The sequence below is a fragment of the Hermetia illucens genome, chromosome 3 (assembly GCF_905115235.1).
Source record: "Hermetia illucens chromosome 3, iHerIll2.2.curated.20191125, whole genome shotgun sequence".
NCBI lineage: Eukaryota > Metazoa > Arthropoda > Insecta > Diptera > Stratiomyidae > Hermetia > Hermetia illucens.
Genome location: NC_051851.1, coordinates 15971003 through 15995028, shown reverse-complemented (window position 1 = coordinate 15995028; position 24026 = coordinate 15971003). Strand labels below are relative to the sequence as shown.

The window sequence follows — 24026 nt, the reverse complement described above, 5'->3', positions numbered from 1 at the left end:
ACTTAATCTGTGTGGACAAGGATGATCCAGCCCGGAAAATCTAGAGGAGTTGTATCTATGGTAAAGCAAGAAGGCGTGGCAGATGCCTAAGGTTACCAGGTTTTTAGAGAATTGATGGACCTTGGCGCAAAACCGTGATGTTTTGAATTGCCTATTAAGGCGAGTCGATCAGAAGAAAGTAAGGTTAGAAAGGGTCTGTGAAATTACCAAGCCAAAAAGGAGAAAGACATAGCTATTCAGATGGAAACACTTACAGATACTGTTTCAGTAGGTTTATTTCAATTGTTTTGTTTTCACTGAGCTGCAAGATCAGTGGAAAGAATTCGCAAATTCAACTTAAATATAGATAAATTCAAAAATATAACAATTCTTCCTAAATAATCTCCATTTTTTCATACGTACATTTACAGTAGGTATTTGTATTTTCTTTCGTTAATAAAACATTTTTGCAACAAAATATTCAATTTTATAACAATAATTAGGTTGTAAACGCTCTCACTTAGATTCGCACAATTATTTGCGGTTTTTTTTGTCGCTTCTCCAGTGATTTTTTTTTTTAATTTCTTCTATTTTCAATAGTTTCGTTTCGTTTTAAATTTGTTGGAAGCTCTTAAAATGTTCCTTGTTACATACGTTTTCCTTTAACATTGTTGTAATATAGTTTGAATTTTATTTTCCATCCTAAAGTTCAGGATCTATGAGTAGATGTTGGGTATGAATTTTATTAATTAAATAATTTATCAACAATATAGTAAATTCATTTTTTTTTCAGAAGACAATAGATTTTTTTACTTATTATAATTTATTGATCAACAACTTTTAGAAGGTTTAAAATATATACAGACATTCAAGGAAAAGGATCGGAAATTGCGTGATGAGTACTCAATAAACATTTTTACATCATCCTAGTATCTATTTAAATAATATGAATATTGTTAACAATGGGGTATTTTAAAGAAAGTTGTGAAACTGACACTCTGACCACTATTGCAAAAATATAATTGTATAATAAATGAAAAAATCAAATAAATATAAAATTTATTATTGACTTTATTTTTTTTTGTTATTTCATGTAACCTTCCGCAAATCGGAACAATAAAATAACAAAATAAAAGGCCGGATTGGCTTTTCTTTTATAAATGTATAGATTGGTTACAGTACGCACATATACACAGACATTTATTTACCATTAACAGTTAAAAACCATACTTAAGTAGTGCGTGGCAGTGTACAGCCATGAATAAAAGTATTTGTACGAATAGAGTTACAAATGTAAGTTACGGTTACAAAAATCCTATAAGTGAAACCTGTTTTGTATTTTTCAGATTCCGAACTGTCTTAATAACTCACTTTGTTTAGAAGAAAGTTGGATTTATAATTGAATAACATATGAATGCGCCTTAGCGGAAATTTCTGTTGGTTTAAAGAAGAAGAAGAAGTGCAATTGCAATCATGGCCGTATCTATAGATTGTATCTTTATTGCTTCTAAGAAGTCGACTAATTTGTTGGTCTTGAAAAGCACGAAAGTAGTTATTCATCGAGCAATTTGCATACAAATACTTTCACAAATAGCTGCAAACTAATAAAACAAAATGACTAATTCAAAAGAATATGCTTTCTTTTTTTGATCATTCATCGTTATATGTTTACTGCTTTATTACAACGTTTAATCTGCTTCGCTTAAATTTAAATTTGCTTATTTACACTATAAATTAAAAAAATACCTATGCAATTTGGTTACAATCGTATGCATGTACTGATAAGTATGTTTGGTTTTATGATACTAACATTTTATGAACCTCAATTGTTTTATCATTTTTTTTTTGTCTAATATCCCTAACAATTTGTTTTATTGATTCTATAAATATTTTCCACTTTATATTCATATTTGAAAGGTTTTTTTTCTTTATAAATGATAAAATTTCAAATGGAAATTTTTTTTTTTTGGGCAAAGTTGCAAAGATCTTTTTTTCATGGTCAAACATTTTGAAATTTTCATTTATTCCCTTGGTCGATCTAAGAAAACTAAGGAACACATTGGTAAACGTTCTTATCGTTAATTTTATTTTTTTTTCAATTGAATGAAAGGGACAATTTTCAAAATATTATTTTATTTTATATAAAAAAATCGAAAATTGCTTATAACAATCGGTTTTAAGGATGTTTACTTTTGCGTTGTTCTTGTTTTGTTGTTTTGGCATAATACCTGCTAAATATCTACATTAATAGAATATATTTCATTTTAGGTTTGCCAAATAGTAACATGTACTTTTCGCAATATTTTTTCTTTTATTTTTTTTTTCTTTAAGTAATGGCTTAGTTTTTACACTTAAAATCCTTCTATGATGTGATAGGCCTCTAGTGTACTCATTATTAAGTAAATTAACCACAGTCCTAAAAGTATCGCACCGCTCAAATATTTAATGCCTACGGGACCGCCAAGTTCTCCGCCAATTGCTTTACTGCGACGTATTAGAAGAACCACAATGGCTATCAGTGCTTCGGTACAGAACAATGTTACGGAAAATGCCAAGCTAAAACGATACAAAGTTATATTTTGTTAGTTGAATTATTTAGATATTGAGAGGAATTTAGATTTAATTTCATCTTTTCACACTAAAGCCAGTCGAGCGAGCAGATTCGCAACTGATAGTCAGCATCAGCACTCTATAGTCGCCTTAGCCGCTTGTACTTGCAAAGATGCATTCAAGGTCATAATATTACGAGTCAATTGCTTAGAGCCAAAAATCTGCATTCCCATGTTCACATAAACTCGAGATCATTTTCTAGCTCCAAGCTAGTTTAAAGCCAGTCAGCCAAAAGGACAGGCAATCATAACAACTATAGATAGCGCTTGCGTCGTTAGCATCGGCTTGATACTCGACAACTGTTTTGAAGTATGGTATCACATTAAAAAATATTACTTATCACAGAAGTAATATCACCATCAATTTGGCCAACTGGTGATATTTGATAATGCGTGATATTTGGTACAGCAGTAATGTTAAGTAATGTGGTGGTGTTTGGTGATGGGGTATGTATTGTTTGGCAAATTTCGAATCGCGCTCGGTGATAGTACATATATCACCTGCCCATCTGTAATACCTCATCTTCCTACAGTAAACAAAGTAAACACTAAAACGCAAATCGACTATATTTTCATAAGACGTCTCCATATTCTTATTGTCACGGAAAGTCAAGTCGTAGCATCGGCGACCTTTACGATAAATAGAGCATTTGGGATGGTAAGGCAGATCTGTAGCCGGCACCAGCGTAAACAGTGTATCGAATACTGCAATGGTGTTAGTAACAAGAACGGTTTCTTGTTTTCTTCTTGCTGATGGACTTTATTGATCCACCACGCTTGCAATCGCTTTCGACGAAATCTGCTTTGATGTCTGTTTTGTTCAATATTTGGAAGTACAAATATCTCAACACCAACATCAAGTATAGTCCGTTCCGCACCAATGTTTTTTCTATGTTACTACATTCACTGTTTCGGAGAAGCTCCAAGCTTTCACCAATTCATATCTGCTCCGTTTCATCCGGGTATTCTGGCAATAATAGATAAATGAAGAACTTGGCCGTGGATGGGCCAGATACTTGTGGACGTATTGTTAAGTAGTGACAGTGGATAGATCACACATTAAGAAAGGACCAAAATTTCTATGCCGGTTATACCATGCAATCTAACTCATTCCCCCAGGATAGCATAGCTGACGAGCGGGTCGCCAGAGAACTACGTGGCATAGATTAGTAAAAGATGAGTCCAAGTTTCGCAGAAAACTGTGGGGAAGCTAAGGCACATTGCTAGGAACCGAGAGAGAAGAGTGGAGGGAGGAGAGAGGAGAGAAAAGAGTGGAGGGAGGAAAGAGGAGAGAGGAGAGGAAAGGGAGGAGAGAGCAGAGAGTGGAGAGAAGAGAAATTCGCCAAACTTCGGTTGCGGAGGACCTTAATACAAGCCGTCTGGCCGCTTGTGGGAGATTTTGGGTGGTATCAAAGGAAGGGGATAATTTCTTGTGGCGTGACAAGTTTTGATCACATCTGAAATGAGGATATCCGCGATGGTTATGGGGTTGCATCGATCATTGAAAAATTGCGAAAGAGGCACCTTCGATGGTATGGTCACTCAATTCGCGCTAATGAGAATTCACTTGCCAAAATTGGTTTGAACATCGAAGTCGATGCTAAACGACGAAAAGGCAGGCCGAAACAATAGTGGCTTGATACGCTGGATGGGGATTTAAAAGCTTTGAGATTACACCCAGATCAGGCATTCGATAGAGCCAAGTGGTGAAACCGATCACGACGAGGCGACCCCGCTTGTGAATGGGACAAAGGCTAAAGAAAAAGAAGAAGTTATTTCCAAGAGAAATTGGGGAAAATTCATTGGAATACACTGCTACATCTACCCTACAGTCCAGATCTGTTCCCGTCTGATTTGGTTTGGACAACTCAACATAGAACTGGTAGATTATCACTCTGTCAAAGGGTCAAAGGGAGAAAAGTTCGTGTACAATTGATAACAGATGCGACCAGCAGACAGACGTAGCAAAAGTCAGTATTTTGGGGCCTGGATATCACTTAGAAATAATATTATGGTTATGCTTTTTGACTGGCTATTTTCGCTACGGAATCGTTCTTCTTTCTGCAAGGAGCCAAAAACCCAAGTCTCTGAAGAATACTTGATGGTTGGTAAGATCATTGTCTTTTGAGATGGGAAGAACAGACAATAAATAGTGTTACGTTCTTCGCTTTAAGTAGACTCGTCACCAGTTGCGTTACTTGCTTTACGTCACAATAGTTTTTGTAAGTTGAAATAGGATCTGTAAGCTGCCAGCAACTGTTCTTGAATCTTGTCGTAATAGCTGTTCTCGGTTGTTATTCTCAACTCTAGATGAAAGAAATTCTCAGCGGTTTTAAAGTTGTAGTTTTGCCCTAAGTGGAGCAGAGTGTGCAAGAGTTCGGACACCAAAGAATCTGTGCAAAGAATACTTCAGCGACGTGGCCAGGGGTCACTTACGTGTGGCAATTTCGTTAGCAGTAAACTGGCGCCGGAGTTGTGAACCAGTATTGAAGCCATGCTGCTGGAGTTGTCATCGAATATTTTCTGGACGGCAAACGGGAGCAGAGGGGATTTATTTTCTGTTTTGATTCCTCTCAGGTGGTCCGTGGGTTCCTTATTATAGCATGCGAGGACCAATTCTCCAGGGACTTTCTCGGTTCGTGCGTCGCTAAGATCAGAGACAAGGAAACCCCCCAGGAAACCGAAAACTAGCATCTGGTTGCCGAAGATGCCAATAGATAAGGACAAACTTGTCCAATTCCTGCGCCTTCAAAGCCTCAGGATTCCCATGGACAACTGGGTGGTTGTCAATGTAGACGAACCTCAGACGAACAGCCAACTTTTTCTTTTTAAATAGAGAGTGTCCGGAGGCACTGGAAAAGTAGACTACAGAGTGTGGTCCGGACGCAGAGTACGAACCGGAGTCAAAGGTCGCGGCACTGGGAAACGCATTCGAAACCGCCTTCAAAGTTTCGTGCCCTACTAAATAAAACAAAAAGACATAGCCGCCGTAGTGGAAATCTGTCCAACCTCAAAAAGTTTACCAGGGAAGTTTCCAGCATCTGCTAGAGATTACAAATGTTGGTAGTCATGCGAGGACTGCCTGAAGAAGCACAAATCGGCAACCAAGACTGCAAAGAGGCACTCCTGGTTGGACTATTGTCAGAACACTGAAAGCACTAACAAATTTGCGAAACTCAATAAGATTTTATCTAAGGAACATAGGAGCCAATCCATTCTTAAAAATTCGGAAGATACCAGGACGGCATCTTCTGATGAAATTTTGGAGCTGCTAGTTCAGATGTATCTTCCTGTCGAAGAGGACTGGGAGTCAGAGCCTTGCTTGCAACTTCAGTCCTAATTACCAAAGATAGGATTGGCCGAACTGTGAACAGCTTCTTCGAGGATAAATCTCCGAGCCTAGCTGGTATAATGCTAGTCATGCTACAGAAGCAGCAAGAAAGGGTTGTGCCGTGATTTGACGGTATTTACCGTAGCTGTATCACTTTGGGATAAGTACCACGCTCTTGGAGACGCTCGCTCGTGGTGTTCATACCGAAAGCAACAGGTGCAGCAATAGGTCCGTGAAACACTTTCATTCAATCGACCTCTTTAGTGTTGAAGACCCTAGAACATGTCCTGGATGATTACGGACTACTTCTCTGCAGTCCTATCGCAAATCTACAGAAACCACATTGGACGAGGTAAGTAGGATGTTTGAGCGGACAGCGTCGATGCGAGGAGTTTGACAGGAATCATATAGAATTTGGTTGGAGATATATTCGGAATGGTCTTCTTGTAGATCTTGGAGTGGTGGTACCGGGAGACGCTTTATCGCATTGGCTTGCCGGCCGTGATGCAGGCGAATTCTCCAAAGGACTAATTAGGGCGATCACACAGGGACTCATTTGAAGCCCCTGGATTCACACACTTCGGAGAATTCCTGCTGTATGAGCATTCAGCTCGGTTGTTTGCGGTTGGCTTTCTAGTGGGAGATTTATGGGGGTTGTGGTTGCGTTCAAGCGAACAGAGACCTTCAGATCGCAGCGTGGTGTTGCGTTTCAACACGGGTGCCGTACTCCTTAGTTAGGTAGAGATTTTGGTAGGTTTTGCATCCACCAGTATGAATGCTGAGCCATGCACTCGGTATAGACTAGCACCGTCGTAGCTTGCTGTGGCGGAGCTCTGATTGTGGTCACAAAATCAATCCGTGTCTTAAGAAGACCGTGGGATTAAGTCCACGAGACAGGTACTCACGTTAAGCCCAGTGACGTAACTGTAGATCTTCTGTTCTCTCAAGCGAAGCGTCTCTATTTAGGGCAGGAAACTATCGGACCTAAAGATGAAGCCAAAAATAAGAAGAGGACTGATAATGGTTATAACAGAAGAGCTTAATTTTTTGGGGTGATGGGACGCTGTATTTAGGATAGGAGGCAGGGATTTGCAGGTACTATTTGTACGGTTCAGTTTCATCAAAATACGCGATACGGGAGAAAGACGGGAGTTCATGGTCACCCCTAGATAGGTGACTTCATTTACAGTGGGAATGGGCGGGTCATACATTTTGAAGCGAACAAAGACGGTCTCTTCTTATTTTCGGCGGGATCCTCATGTCATCCGTGAAGCACTATTGTTTCACACTTTTGCCGATAAAGGGATAATTTCTAATAAGTAAAGTATCTATAAAGCTCCTCCAAATAGGAATTCAGACGAGTTTCGCCGAGGGAAATGTTTTCGGTTGACGTGTAAAGGATCAAGCTACACGCGTTTTGTTAGAATTTTGATGGAATTTGGGCCGGGGTCAGTTTAGGAAGGTCAGCGGTGAACAGGGAAAAAAAGATGGCTGAAAGTACTGAACCATGGGAAATGCCTGCTGGATATATGTATAATTGGGGACTTGGGGATTTTCGCCTATCTAGAAGTGTGAATTAAGTTGATAATTTCAGAAAGCTTAAAGCGAGTATTGCCATATGGAGTCCAAAGCTCCTCTTAGGTCTAGTTAGTTCTAGGAGGCAGGGCATAGTGGGAGTCTTCTGGTTAATACCGAAAAAATTTTCGTTTTAAAGACAAGAAGTGCGTGCTCAACGGTTAGGTTAGGTTGGTTGGCGAACTGGAAGTCGGGAAGTGTGCAATTGAAGTCACAGTGGTCATTGATAATGGACTTAATGGTCCGATTGAAGATCTTGGCGAAGGAAGAAAGGTTGGAGATAAGCCTGTAGTTATCGGGATAAAGAGGGTTTTCATTTTTTGGGATGGTTTATTCATATGAGCATTCCCCCAATCAGTGGGTAAATGGATGTTGAGAAGGTGGTTGGGGGTAGGAATGGCGTTTATTTGGTTCTTTTACCCAGACGAGGGCCGGTTTTTCTGATTTATCTGAACGAGCCAGGTTTCAACTCGATGTTGGAGAGGCATTTGTGGGGGCAGTCGATATTGGTTGGGTTGAAATTTGTTGGCGGGTTGATTGGTCAAGGTCACGTATTTTTTGACTGAGGTGCAGAGAATGTTTATTTCTAAACAGTCTCCCACGAAGGGTCTTTTTGAATTTGATATTGTCGAGGATATAATTGGGGAGGGAGATGAGATTATGGTAGTTGAGGAGACGAGTTGGAATCTGTTGCTGAGTTACTTCAGTGTACTGACGAACTGTTCGGTTGATAGTGTCATTGGATACTATGCTTTTGGATGGAAACAGGAGTGGATTAAGTTTGGACTTAAGGATCTGGTTAATGAGTTACAATTTCGCCTTCTGATAATCCGGAATGGAGGATGGGGTGGGACGGACGGCTCTTTCATCGCAGGGACGGTTTCAAAGAAAGGGTATATATTAGGATGGGGATTAACAAAAATCTTACTGCTAATGATGAAGTGATCCAGATATGAGTGATAATAGCCTTTATATCGAACCTAGCCCTACCAAGTTTTAAAAACAGACTTAAAATCTTTCCTTTTGCTCCAATCTATTGCAAATAGCACATACTATCAAGTCTACTGAACGGGGCAATTGCAATTATTTTCCTTGTGGAAGGAAAATTGTCTTCTTGTTGCTCCATGCACCGCGCACTTAACAAGAATAGAAGTTCGTTCTCCCGGAAATTGGTTTTATTATCATTTCCTGTACATCACTTTTGATAGTGATGAAAGTGATGGGTGTCAAGGTGAATATGGGGTAAAATAAAGATACTTGCAAATTAACTTTGCATGTTTCCTTCCATAAAATAATCACCGCAAATGTATAAATGATATACAGACGATTACATTCAAATATAAAAAGAGCAAGCATATTCACAGAAGTGCTCATAATTTTATTTAAATTTTTTATTGCTGCTTATCGTTGATAAAATAAGGAATTCCCGATTTTCTCACTTAAATCTGGGTTCCTCGAACTGGTTAGTTTCTTTTTAATATTCCTAGAGGCAATGACTTATAGCGATAAGAAATCAGGAAATGTAGTAATTCCTTGTATTTCTTCTTGAGTTTTAAACCATATCAACGATTACGCATTCGGATATCAATGCATAGTGATAAGATTTTTTCTGTATGCCTGTGTTTTCATTCATACCACGTATGGTTTATTCATACGTCCGCAGACTCAACGTTTATCTTAAACCTTATCAAAATAGTTGATGTACAAATCAACTAAGATCACAACCTCCTCAGACATAGCGTTGATTACGTAGTTGCAGAATAAATGAGTAACATATGCAGTCAACGCTTTTTTATATCCTGATGTATTCGGAGGAAGTGACATAATTCGGAAAGTGAACAAAATTCATCTATTTCAAGGAATGATAAGATAGAAAACCCGTCGTTCAATGATTTTTTAAGGTTCTCTGTAAAACAAAGTCTTATTAAAGTGGTTTCGATATCTATCTGTCTTTTTGTCAGCCATTCACTCGAGAACCGCTAAAAGTATTGTTACGAAATTTAGTGCCAATAGCTGGAGCTATAATGGTCATATCATGATGTCAAAATTTTAACGAACGTAAATTAGAGATCTGTTAAAACTAATTATCGCCTATAATTGGATTGATTCCTTTCAATACTTGGCATTCTGAGTTGATGTTTCGAACATCTTACTTGCTTACACCGCTTCGCAAAAACAGATTTCGAATGACATTTCATATGACATCTGTTTGACATTTCCCAGGCTGTTGTTACCGAATTTTCTGTGTTTAACGGAAGTTTAACGAAACTCTCGGAGGGGAACATTTCAGGGGATACGTTCAATGTAGGCAGTCACATTCAATTCTCAGGGAGAGGGGATTTTAAGTACGTTCCCGCATATGCTTATTATAGTTACAGTTCCGGCTTATGTGGCTTGTATGCAATGCACGATTTTATGCTCAGTTTATAGAGGTTCTCTCCACAATTGCCAAAGGGGGTGGGGCATTTTTCTTCTCAGGGCGGGGTAGTTAGTATTTGGTTGAACTGTCTCAATTTTGAATATTGCTTTGAAAATTAAGGTGTTAGGAATCGAAACGTCTACACAATACAGTGATGCTGATCACCTTCTCTGAAACTTTCCAAGTGAAAAAATCGGTCTAAAAGAAGAGACACCATCGACCTCGAGGTCGTAGATATTGCAAGCACTGAGCTTCGTGACACTGGTTTGTCGGGAAAAAACAATTAACGCAGTCACGGACCTCATTCGAGAGACAGTGGCAAAGGAAGAAAGGCTACCTAAAAACTGCGGAGCGGTCTTACAGATAACGAAGGCTGCTGTTATCGTCCAGCGAAACATCACTATGGATGCCAAAAATGGCATAGTGGAGATGAATTACTGGACCTTTTCACACATCAGTGGAACTCCTGGATGACTGTCAAAGAGAAGCTGAGGAAAAGACAAATCGCTGCATAGAAAAGCAGTGTCCCCAGTAGGCAACTGACAAAAGGAAACAAGAGGAAACTGCGTAGATTCGTCGTCAAGGACGCATCAAGAAGGAGAGGTCGTAAACAAACGGACCAAGCAGCGTCGAAAATAGGCAAAAATACAGCAAAAGCAACGTATGCTAAAATGACAGCAATAACTCCACTGTAGTAAAGTCGATGTCAACTATCACCGCCGAAGGAAAAGAAAAGGGACAGATCACGGTCAGAGGATTTTCTCATCAACCGAACGAAGTGTTTAATTTTTTTCAAGAAATTCGCAACAACGGAAAACTAAAAGACGCTAGGGTAGACATCAAATCTACCAGGCGGATTCGAACCGACCTTATGTTGGGTCGATGACTGACAAGACGAATACTTTCTGAGAGATATTCCAGAGCATTTTAGGTACAACAGTAGTCACTTCTAGTCTAGAATCCATGTGCACCCTTGAAATAAGGGATCTGGGAGGTGTCAGGCTTCGTCTTTCTAGGGATTGAAATTCGGAGGACTAACTCAAAAACCATTTGAAGGGCGACAGATGCCTTGCGCCTATATACTTTCAAACCCTGCTTTGATTATCCGAAGTTTCTCCGGACTCAGTCTATGTGTCCGTTACGCTACCACCAATCCTATTCTTCCTCTTCTTTAGCCTTTGCCCCTTTCAATAGCAAAGTTGGCCAGCCATTCGGCCGATTCCCATCGACCGGGGTCAAGAACTGGGGGTTTGTACCTGCGATTTGATGACAGTCGCGGTCGTATCGCGTAAAGTATTAAGTTCGATTGTGGTGGTGGTGTCCTTCCACGAGAGCGTGTAATAAGTGACACCTTTGTTCCCGTGTCTATTAAAAATTGATACTTCGACTTCCTGTCTTTAACTATTAGGCCGGTTTGCTGAAGAGAGCTGATGCCCCCCAACCGCTAGCTTCCCAACTGCTAGTTGCACTACCACGATTGCTGGATTTCCACTATGCGGCCTGCGGCTTTTGTCAACCTATCCAAATCCTTGTCTTTAACCACTACGATCGGGATGGATCCTAAAATTACATGGGAAGAACAATCCTTCTCTGGAAGGACCTGGAGAGAGCTGAAGTGCATTTTGTCGAACCGTGGACGATGGCGCGTCAACATGGCCAAGGCGCTTTGTTCCATTTAGTAAAGAGGCAAATATCAGTTTTTTTCTATAAATGAAAACGTAAGAGAAATTAAGTTTTTTTGAATCTTATTACCGGAATCGAATGTAATTTTTTTATTGTAATCTTATCCCTTTTCCGTATGCTCCTACTCTGTGGCTTAGGACTTAGGAATACACTTAAAGTCTTCTCTGCTTGTCGAATGAGGCAACTAAAAGGGATAGCAATTTGTGGGTTGGTAACTTGTAAATTTGGAAATTGTATATCCACCGAAGATAGGAATCTGACTCACGGCTAGGGCCTGTGGCTAACGAAAACGGACTATGATTATTTGCTGGAATATGCGCTCGCTGTTCGACGACGGTAGCGAGGGTCCTCAGAATGCTCACTCTCTACAGTTTTGGGTATTGTGGGCCTAAACAAGGTAAGATGGTGGGACTCTGGAAAGTACTCCTTTTCTTCATGTGGCGATATGCTTTGGAACTCTGTATAGCTGAGTAGTAGACGCGAATCCGGCATCGGGTTGTTTCTGACGGTTAGCAAAACGTGCGCTCTTTTTACCTGACTGCGAGATTCCCGTCCAGGTTAAGGAGCATTACAATTATACAGTGCTATGCACAAACGGACACTTCCGATATAGTGGATAAGGATGCTTTCTACGAGTAATTACAAGCAGTTCAAGGGAGCTTTCCTAAAGGTGACATTGTGATCGTAATGGGTGATCTGTACATCGAGGTGGGCTCTGAAAACACCTTGCTCGGACATGTGATGGGGAAGCAGGGTCTTGGCGACCGTAAGGATAATGATGTGAGGTTTGTGGATTTCTGCAGCTTCCACACTTTTTCGATGCCTACTTTACTTGCTGCGGGTATGACATTTTTCCGCAGCTTTAATTGAGCACCATCTTGCAATCACTCCATTTAAAGTTGGGTGATCGGATGACAAACTGTGGTGGGTTTTTTTTTCGCCCGTCGACCATTTTTGCCAGGCTCGTCAGCCTCGATTTACGGTGATTGTGACTGGGGCTCTGACGCGGTGAATCCATCCTATGTAAAATGGATGGGCACAGTTTGAGCTTTAACCTTCTTTAATTAATTTGCTTCCAATCTTTGAGACCCTCTTCCATTCCATACCAGAGTGTCCTCTATGAGACATACTTCTCAACCAGACTCGCTAAATAGTCTGGTACACGTACGTCAGCCAACGCTCCTCTAATTCGGCTCCAGTTGGCGAAGTTAAATGTATTTTTAATATACAATGTCAATGGGTCCAACCGTCCTCAGTTTTCAGTGTATCTTTCGCCAGATACATCACAATACTTCTTGCACCCACCGTAGAGTGGGCGTGCGGAAATCCATACTGGCACTCCAACAAGCCATTGTTCCTTTGGATGATGGGTAACAGTCTGTTAGATGTAAGTCCTTCGATTATCTTCTCAATTGTATCTAATAGACAGATCAGGCGATACGATGATGGATTTCTCAGTGGCATATTGGGTTTGGGGAGCATCACCAACTTTGACTTTTTGCACTGAACGCCTTGAAGGTGTTTTCAACTTCCGTTAGGGATGCCATTCAAACCTGAAAATTTGTTGGCGCTGATTCTACTACATATTTGCTGCAGCTCCTCTTTGGTTGGTTACTGGCGGTATCAGGCACTCGTTGAGCTGGGTCGACGATTGCCTTCTGCGGTCCTGGTGGTGAAGGTAAGTGGCAGAAACTTCTTTTAGAAAGCGATAATATACAGGACTAAATTGCAGGCAACCACCTATCACTTTTTTGGCCACCAATTGTTTGTATCCTTATATGTATAACTTGGTGTCGCCGACCCAACGATCCCTTGTTAAGATGAAACCATTATTCCTTTTCGCTTTTATTGGTGGGGAGAAAACTGAGTGCCAACAATCTTTTTCAGAGGGCCTGGAGAGGTCAACTGAGGTGGTTTTCGGAGCCTTTTCCGTAACACCTTGGCATCGGCATGGTCGCAGAACTGTTTAAAGTATTGTTTAGGATAGCGAGGGATCCTAAGTCCACATCCACTTGATGTTGAACTGGACCAAATGGAGAGCAACTTACTCTCACGTTTTTTGGTCCACGGATCCCTCCCTTGGGGCATGGCACTCAAGCATTTAAAAATAGGGACTAACGGTTTTGTCCAGGGCAGAGACAACTCATCAGACGCTATCTCATCTCTGGCCTGGGGGCAGCGTGACCGTAAGGTAAGGTAAAGTCACTCTGCTTCCAGGGCAGAGGTGAGGCAGCGTCTGATGAGTTGCCTCTGCCCTGGAAGAAACCGTTAGTCCCTATGTTTAAAGTAATTCTTTTTGGGCCTCTGAATCGTCTCTTTTAAGCGGCCTCGCAGTTGTCGAAGGAGACCACCATCTGATGGTCACGTACTTTCGCTTGCTTGTAACGTCCACCGCTTCTCGGAGGGTTGGAGAGCTGCGACCCCGAAAGTTCAATATCGATCTTTTATATGATTCAGCTGTCAGGTGTCGCTCGACAGTGGGAGACCCATCGTGCTGATTGGACGGCAGATATATCGAGAGAGAATATTGATGACCATTGGACCACCATCCAAAATGCTCTTTTCTTGTGTGGTGTGCAGGTTCCGAAGCGACATCATAAGATCTGTCTAATGGTGGAATCGTGGAAGCGGTCGATGAACGGAAGGGGTTGAAGGCGCCATGGATCGCTGCGATTGATGTCGGCTAAGAAGCGCTCCAATTTCGATACCTAGCACCCTCCGATACCCTCCGGGGAAGCTTAACGTGGTGTACCGACAAATGCATTGCGGGCTAGAGGCTACTCTCCCAAGACGGCCGATGAGTGGGTTGCCCCAAGGACACTTGGCATAGAACAGTAGAGAAGGAGTGCAGGGATCTCAGGAAATCATGGGAGAAACTGATGGGCATAGGTGTAGTTGATGCCCTACACCCCACCAAGGGATAAATAGCAACCATATATACCCAAGTTTAACACTGAGCACTGCTCCCATAATGAATTTATTATCCTACGCTATTGGCGCAGCCACATAATACTCATTAGCATCACAAAAGGAAGAATTTGTTAATTTCATTATTTTTTTTTTGCAGCAGGAAACTTCAAAGGTAAGAAGTACCTCAATATTCTAAAGAAAATATTATATAAACTAAAATCCAGAAGTAGAAGTTTAAATACTTACTTTCCCGGTTCCACATCAAAACTTGTTCCATTTATCTCGTGGTAAATAGCTGCAATAGTCCACGCAACACCAATACCCAGGAATACGTTTACTGCATTACTACCCGTAACATTACCAACGCTGGCGTCTGCATATTTGTCCTGAATGGCTGCCACTTTACTAGCGAATGTGTCTGAAAGAATCATTAGAAAGGACATCTTTAAAGTGGAAGGTAAGTCTTGATAAGAGGATAATTAGAAAAGGTACCCTCTTTCGCTAATTAAAATATGAACTATAAATGAAAATTAAGATGACAGTCTTAAGTAAAGAAAAAGTGTTCGCGGAGCTTCTAAGAAAGCCACGGAAAAACCTCAAAGCTGGGAGCGGAATAGTTTAAAGTAGGACGAGTACCGAGGGGTCTCCATAAAAGAGATGGAGGTTTTGGGGGAATTAATGAAAGAATTTGACGACTACCTCCATGAACTGGTCTTTATTAAATAAATCAAGAGACCTAAGTAGTTCAAATAGGTATTTCCTACGTAAGAAAAAGCTCTTTGATTACAAAGAGAAGGCCAATTTCAATAGCTCCAAAGGACCCAATTGAAGAAAAGGCGGATAAAAGGCACTCCATGAAACAAATGAGAATAAACTCATCATCCTTCAATTCCTTTTGCCATCTTTGATATGCAAATGCAATTCCGTTTATGCACAAAATTTAATTCCACGATAATTGTTCACGTCCTTACAGATCCCCGCAAAAGGAATTTCAAAGACGAAATTCACTGGAACTGTTGATTGCTCTTGAACTTTCCCACTGAGAAGTTGACGACAAATATTTTTCCTGCATTTCTTTTTGTATTTTATCAAAGCACGCCAAGTATCCACTTGTTCAAGTAGATGGAGAGAAAGTGCTAGTTCAAATTGCTCTAGACGTTATGTGACCTTATTTGATATCCGTTTTCACTGCCATACTATAGAACTGGAGTCAGGACGAAATGACCCTTGAGAGCTCTGTGTTTTTTATAACTATTGTGATTATTTTCGTTTTCGTGCCATCATAGAGAATCGCACACTTAAGCATCATTAAGGTAAGCACCATTGCAGGTTTTAAATGCGACTTTAATGAAAAGGACACATAAGTGGAATCGTTACAGTAATGGAAAATGATGAAATTAATTGTTATGGTTTCTAGTTGGATGTTGGTCGTCCTATTCTTTCTTGATTCCAGATCCTAATTGAAAGGATTACACAATCTTACATGAGGATTGAACTAAGGACCTACTTACCTGGTACACTAGTGCCAAGCGCAACAAATACCACAGCCGTAACTGAGTCCTTAATGCCTAAAGTGCAGCCAAAATGGGACGCAACATCGCCAATGATTGCTGTCACAACGCCAATACAAAATATGGATACAACGAAACATAAATATCCTCCAGATATATCTGAAAAGAAAAGTTAGTTGCAAATTAGTTCCATTATTTCGAATAATTAACTGTCGAAGAAATTCCAAGGAAGATATGACAATTCACGCTTAGTATAGATATTGAAATCTCTCTCTCTCAGAGGAGTTTAGGTTGCAACTAAACTTGCTCTGCGATTTGCAATTATACCATTAAATTTGTTACCTTAGGGTAAGTATATCGTATACACATTCATATGCATGTAATTCGTTGCTTTTAGCCATCATCTCGATCCAAGGAGACCCATTCTTAGCCAAAAGTAGAGTCCTTCGTTTTACGCAAAACTGCGACCTATTTACTGCCATTTTGGCTCTTAATTATCTGCATAAATATCTGAATTGGTACTTATCTGGGATAATCGTCTATGAAGATTATAGAGAAAGTAAGTCGGTATTGGGGGGGGGGGGGAAGATATAAGAGATGGGAAAGGGGCAATTTCGAAGTAACTATATCTCGACGTGAAAATAAGTAAAAAGGATTTGAGCGGGGGTGTCAAAGCCTAAAGTATCATGTTTGCTGTTAACACGTTTTTAAGGTTTTATGTAAAATAAAACCTTATTAAAATTGGTTTACTGTCTGTCTGCCTGCCTGTCTGTCTGTCTGTCCGTCTGTCTGTCCGTCTGTCTGTCCGTCTGTCTGTCTTTTTTTTATGGATGGAGGTGTAAATCTTACAAAGGCACTGCCGCGCCAGGTTCCAGCAGCGTGTGGGATTCTCACACACTAAAACCACCCCTAATTTCTCCTTCTTCCTTCCCCGCGGAACCGCCGCAAAGCATTACTTCGCGGGGTGGGCTGCGCTTTAAGCGACGAAGCCTTCCGTTCTTCGCGCCCTCCTTGCGTGCTCCGCTCTTCCAAGTTCCTCCTGTATTCTTTTGATTGCGGAGTTCACCGCTCACCAGTTTCCCTCCGACTTCAATGTTTCCGATGCTCTGAGGGCTTAGGTTGGTTTCTAGGGAGTTTTACAGACTCCTCCTTTCTGGTCCTCAGAGTGGAACCACATTCAGGATAAAAGGGGGAATCATCCAGCCTGAATTGGTGCAGGTACTTCCTGTAACCACCATGTTCTGACAAGCATGGCGTCGGATGATAGTTAATCTCGCCGTGTCGTCGCTGGATCCACTCTTCAATACGGTGAATCAAAGTGTGGGTCCACCGACCCCTCTGCGAGTCGTCCCACCATTGTTGCCACTTCTCCAGCGACTCCGGTATTGCCGCCTTTCGGTATTCTGCATCTTTTTCGGGAGGATTCATTTTCCTTGTCTCGTACAGGCAGCGTGTCTCACTTGCCAGAATGTCTATCGGGATCATTCCGGCAATAACATACGCTGCCTCGCCTGATATTGTTCTGAAGGCGCTGCACATTTTTTGCGCCATTAAGCGGTAAGTTATATCTACCCTCCTATGATTACTCTCACGCGCTAGTGCTTCCTCCCAAATTGGTGCGGCGTATAATAGTGTGGAGTGAACCACCCCGGCTACAAGTAATCTGCGACTGTATCGTGGGCCTCCAATGTAAGACATCATTCGCGTTAACGATACGCTGGTATTTGCCGCTTTCTCACAGGCATAGTCCAGATGTCCCTTGAAATTGATTTAGCGTCAATGATGACCCCTAGGTATTTGATAACCGATTTCGAAGTGATGACGTGACGACCAACACAAATATTAACCGTATTCCTCTTCCTACGATTGGTAATCAAGACCGTCTCCGTCGTTTGTTCCGCAAGGTCAAGCTGAACCATCTCCAGCCACGCTTTTATGGTGCTAATGGTTTCGTTAGCGTACATTTCAACGTCTTCAGGTTGTTTCGCGACGAAAACCATAGCTAGATCATCTGCGAAACCGATTGTCGTGGCCTCCTTTGGCACGAGAAGCACGAGGACCTCATTGTACATGACGTTCCATAGGAGAGGACCCAACACTGAGCCCTTTGGTACTCCTTCGGTAACGGTGTACTGCTTGGATCCCTCATCCGTGTGGTACCAAAGTGTCCTTTCCAAAAGGTAACTGTCGAGGAGCTTAGTCAAATAACTAGGGACACCCGTTTTAGTCAGTGAGTTTTTTATCCACTTCCAGCTTGCGGAATTGAACGCATTTTTGATGTCCAACGTCACCACGGTAGAACATTTTTTAGACGACATCGCGTCTCGAGTCAGCTTCAAAACAATGTCTACGGCGTCGATCGTTGAGTGGGCTCGACGAAATCCAAATTTTTGCTCCGACAGTCCATCCTTATATTCGATGATAGGGAGCAGTCTGTTGTAGATGACCCTTTCGAGCATCTTTCCTGCAGTGTCGATGAGGCAAATCGGTCGGTGTGATGACGGGGGTCCTGGGTGCTTATTCGGCTTCGGGAGCAAAACTAATTTTGGCCTCTTCCACCGGCCGGGGAAAACTTCTCCTACCATGCATGTTTCAAAAACGCTGATAAACCAGTCGGGTCTGGTGTTAACAGCGAGTTAAGGAGCTTTATTGGGAGCAGCATCCAGAGCGGGTGCTTTGTTATCATTTACCGCAGGTATGGTGTAGACGTCCAATGCTTGCTTGTATTCTTTGCGCTCCCCTTTATCCGGGGGGAAAAGCGCCATCACGATATCGAGCAGAAGATGCGGGCAGGTCTGTTGTGGTGTTCGTCCTCTCATATTCTTCATAATTATCCTGTACGCTGTTCCCAAGGGACTTTGGTCTGCCTCTGCGCAAAGTTCCTTGAAGCATTCTCGCTTGCTGGCCCGTATAACCTGCTTAAGCCTATCTTGAAGGTTCACGTATACTAGCCGTTTCTCGTTGAAGTCCGGTCTTCCTCTAGATCGCATGGCCCATATTCGATCTATCATATTGGCAATCACCAAGTCTAGCTCCGCGAAAACTTCGAGCAGGATACGGCCCTTGGTGTTCGTGTTGCGACTGCCCCAATCCACGGCCCACGCGTTGAAATCGCCCGCTATGATCTTGGGATTTCGACTTCCTGCATCCGAGACTAGCATACCTAGCATTCCTTCGAATTTTGCTTTCGTCGCGCTTGGTGGAGCATAGCAACTATATATATAGACACAAGCTATTTTGGCCCTGATGAATCCAACCTCTGGAAACTTTATCACTTGTTGAATGGCTTGATTTCCACACGCCCATATTGACGCCTTGCTAGTTACATCTACAGTCCAGGCATCGCTTTTATTATTGCGATAAGGCTCGCTGATTATGGCAGCTTCGATTCCCTTCTCATAGATGGACTGCGAGAGAAGGTCTTGCGCTGCCTCGCAGTGGTTGAGGTTGATTTGTAATTACCTAATTTCTTTACTGCATTCTCCTAAACATTGGGCATCTGCTGCTGCCTGCAACGTGCCGACAGTCGATGGCCTTTTTCTCCTTGCAAAGCATTCATTCAGGCTCAGTCTTGCACTCTCTGAACATATGACCTTCTCCCCCACATTTTCTGCAACTTTTTGCCCTGTCACGGTCACCGGTGCATTTCACCGCTATGTGGCCAAATTCCAAGCATCTAGAGCAGCGCTTGAAGGACAGCTACTCCCTGAGTCGGCAAACGAGTCAACTTATTTTTACTTCACCAGCCGACAGCAGTTTGAACGTTGCTTCAGCTGGTAAGCTTATGATTACCGTTTGCCTTCCTCAGTCCCCTGATTGCGGAATCTTGCAAGCCAAGTGGTCTGCCCTGCTTTTCCAAGGCGTCGCGGATACTCTCCTTAGTCGTGGTTTCATCAATGTCCTTACATTGTATAAAAATCTCCTGCTTTCTGGCCTGTACTTGTGCTTCCTCCTAAGGACTTCTCCACCTTGCCGAGGAAGTTTCCTACCGTTTGGCGTGGAGACTTCACCAGCTCCACCATCGACTCTTCTTTTTAAAAGCGTCTGATTCGGCTGACGTTTTCTTCAAGGTCCATCAGCTCAGGATCGGATTTAACCTTCCTGAGGATATCGGCGTAAGTCATATCACCTTTTTTGGGAATGATAATTAATTCGGGCCGTAATCTTCTTTTCTGTGTCACATTTCCGGCAACTTTGATCCATGCTTCCTAGGTTCCTTTTTGGGGCTTTGCCTCCCTTGGGTCGATTGGAGTCGGCGCCGCAGTTTCCACGATTTTGGTAACTTTCTTTGCCTTCCCTTTCGCCGGTGAGAGGCCTTTTGCCATTTCGCGTCCTGTGAAGATCCGAATGAGTCATTCGCGCCCTCTCTACTCCTCTTTTTATTCTTGCCGCCCTTTGGATTTTGAGGGGGTATCACTTGTGTTGCCTGGGTGACGCTTGCTTTCTTCGAGGCATTTTTTTCGTCCTTGGCACTATTGTATAGTACACGAATGTTACGGACCATGTTTTTGATGGCCTGGTACCCATTGTGTTTGTCCTTTATAAATTTAGATAACTCTACTATTTTAACTTCGTGTAAATGAATGACCAGTTTGTGGGGCATTTTTTCGTCTGTCTGTCCGTATGTCTGTCTGTCCGTCGTACGCATTTTTCTCGGAAACGGTAATAGCAATTGACACCAAATTGGGTAGAAAGATGGGAACTGTGAACGCTCACGGATACAGTGAGTTACATCCTTTTACGACGAATTTAAGGGGGGGGGAGGGGTGTAAATTTTTTTTCATCAAATATAATCATGTGGGGTATCAAATTAAAGGTATCGATCATTACTTTTCGATGTCAGTCTTAGTTTTGACATTTGTTAGAAAGGTGGGGAGTACAGGGGGTTGAAAGTGATCATTTCTTTAAGGGGGCCATTCTCAGAAACTACCCAACCCAAAAATCAGGAGGCTGCCACTATATGGTGCTTGGGCTCCGAAATACCTTCCATACCGATATCTGCGCGAATAAAGTTAATAATAGTATATTACTATAATTTTTAGTAATTGGTTGCAAAACCCCCTTTAAGTTCATTTTAGCACCACGAAATTGTGATAGAGGCTATAATATAGAGCATGATATTACCAAGTTTGGTGGAAATCGCACCATTACTAACAAAGTTGTTACTTCTTTGCAAATTCAAGACTATGAATGTCAATATCACCCGAAAGGGGTCCAGCTTCCGGTTTCCCGATTTGTTTATACCAAATTTGTTTTGTTTTCTTTTTCGTCTGTGAGTTGAGGAATAAGAATCCATTCAGAGCAATCATTGCTTTTCTAAAAGGTGAATCGACAGAAATTTGTTGGTCAGCGACTGGCAAATTTTGATAGGAATATATCGTTGCCACACTTGGTGGGTCATAGCGGGTTAATCACACCCACCCAACCTACATCCCGGGACTTCCCGGAACCCTTGCACTCCTCCTCTACTGTTCTGCGCCAAGTGCTCTTGAAGCAACTCATTCGACATCCATCTTGGAAAAGTGGGGTGAACTGTTAACTGCCGAGCGCAATGCTGACCACATTGTCTCCTTCAATGTACTGTAGTTTACCGTTACGGTCTTGAATGAAATGCTCTAACACACTTCAAGGCCCTGATCCAATATGCATTGTTACGCCAGTGATTATTCTTATTATCCATTGTCTCTTCCGTTTTCCAATCACATCTTATAAGTGTGATAAGTCTGTGCGCCGATCAGATTCTTTGATTGAAATCGTATAAGGACAGCGTTTTCCGATGGTAAAGCGCATACAGGTGTTCACAATGGATTGGAGCTTTCGGGTGGCAGTGGTGTTCACTTTCCATGTGCTTTCCCACATAGCCACACAGAAATAACACCAGCACAGAACCGCCTCAACTCGTTTATTTTATTGAGATAACTGCATGTTCGGATTTTACACAAGGGAGCGAAAGCGGGTCTAGCTCTGTTAATGCGTCGGACAACATCCACGCCTTATCAACGACTTTGACACTCCGGCCGTTAATGCAGATGATTGAGATGATCCGACTGAGAATCTTTTATGTTCAGTTCGACTTCATTTGTCTCTCCTTCAAAACCCAGAGCCATTTGGCTAAGGTGCATGACTCGATGAGAGAGCAAACCGATTTCATCAGAGTAGTACGTCACAGATGACAGTAGAAATTACATCGGTGGCAAGATGCAACCCTAGTGGACTCCGCATTCGACCTCTGTGCTTACGTGACATTTTGCGCCGTTATATGATATATCTCCCTGATAATAGCTATTAGTTTCTTCAGAATGCCCCTCCTACGTAGTACACACCAGATACAATCTATGTTCACATGGTCGAAAACTTTCTGGAAATCGGTGAAGAGCAGGTGAAGCGAAGATCTAAACTCTGCGTTCTCTCCTTAATGCGTTTTAGGATTACTTTACTTATTATCTTCGTGACGACAGAGAGCACGCAGGTACCTCTCTCCCCCCTCCTCCCCCCCCCATTTGTCCTACTCAAGATGGGTGCCTTCTTTGTAATCTTAACGACCATACTCTCCTTCCACTCCTTGGGAAAGTTCTCAGATTCTCAGGATTTCCATACGAATAGAGAAGTAGCGATAAATAATTCTGTAGGGAAACCGTCACGCCTAGCTCTGTCGGAATACATAGTTAGCCGAGATGATTTTTCCTTTTGACTTTTGGAAAGTCCATATCTGAATGTTACGATGTGTGTGCTTGTGTGAGGTGGGGAGAGGTAAAGCCTCTGAGCACATAGACCATGGTGATTCACTGTACCCGATTCTTTCGTTTGTTTATGTATCGCAGGGTTTCCGTTAGTGAATATGATGCTACCCGTTGCAACTGGAGCCCATCAGTACCAAAGATTTGATGTCTGATGCATTTATAGTGGGGGTATGCACATAGAAAATGCTCCCTGGATTCTGCTTCTCATTACAGAAGAGACACGTTTCACTTTGTACAATTCTTATTCTGAATATATGTCGAATAAGTAAATTATGACCTGTCAGGATGTCCACAATACTTCTGCAAACCTTCGTGATTTTCGATAGGATAAACTTTGCTGTATGCATGTACGAATCTGACAGGAAAAGTTTAGTGTGTTTAGCAGCAGTTAGGTCTGCCATCTATTATTATTGCCCCCAGTTTATGAAGACCACTGTGCAACTGATACTCAAATTGCCGGTTCCGGCCCCGGGATGGCGGAGATTGAACCCTCTTTTCCTAACGTATCCGACAGTTTATTCCTCTCTAAGCCACTACAATTCAGTTAGTTGAAACAAATACGATATTTCGATTCGAATAGGCATTTTAACCACCTGTAATTGGAATTCGTTATGGCTTCATCTTCTATTGCGCTACGTCATCCCGGTTTGACAAAAGTTTGATTCAACCCACGCGATTTTTTCACTGACATTTATGGTCATACCGATCATTTCGGCTGTTTTCTGGGTCCATCCTGGTTCTTTTGGCATACCATCGGGTTGAAGACATTTGTGATTTTGTAGAATAACATGCGAGAGACGGTAGTACAAAAAAACTTGCCGGGGGCCCTCTGTGGAGTCGCATTTACATAAGGGCCAATATTTGTTACGTACGCAACAACTGTTCCATATACAAAAACTGTAGTCCCATGTTGGGCGCCAATTCTGTTACGATGAGAGCACGGCGTTGCACCAACGCGGTCATCAACGCTGTTAAACAACCAAACTCCCCTAACAGGTTTGCCAGTCGTGAATACCGCGAGATAATACATGGAACCGGACTGCATATGCTGGAGTTAATCCGAATGCTAGCAGTTCAGCGAGATGTGGGTCGGGGTTCTTGGTTCGCAAACATCATCACCCTGTCAGGACACAGAGATTTTATGTACGCGCTTAGACTCAATACAAAAGAAAACTTAACTCACTCGAGGTAAACTACTCTAATAGAGACGTGTGGTCTCGAGGCGGGTTGATACCACTGAAAATTTCTTGACAAAAGGGGCTAAGCTGC

The 24026-nt window shown here is 42.1% G+C and overlaps 1 protein-coding gene across 6 annotated transcripts in view; it reads right to left on the bottom strand.

The window, feature by feature from the left end:
* Positions 1-2185: 2185 nt before the first annotated feature.
* The window catches only part of LOC119650953 (sodium/calcium exchanger 1-like), a 540060-nt gene continuing 518219 nt past the window's right edge, over positions 2186-24026 (bottom strand). For all 6 annotated transcript variants that reach the window (XM_038054189.1, XM_038054190.1, XM_038054192.1 and 3 more), the window contains 3 exons: positions 16018-16176; positions 14753-14924; positions 2186-2535 (listed from right to left, as the gene is read on the bottom strand). In XM_038054189.1, the coding sequence (XP_037910117.1) occupies positions 2331-2535; positions 14753-14924; positions 16018-16176 (536 nt within the window). In that variant the 3' untranslated portion in view covers positions 2186-2330. The remainder of the gene's footprint in view (positions 2536-14752; positions 14925-16017; positions 16177-24026) is intronic.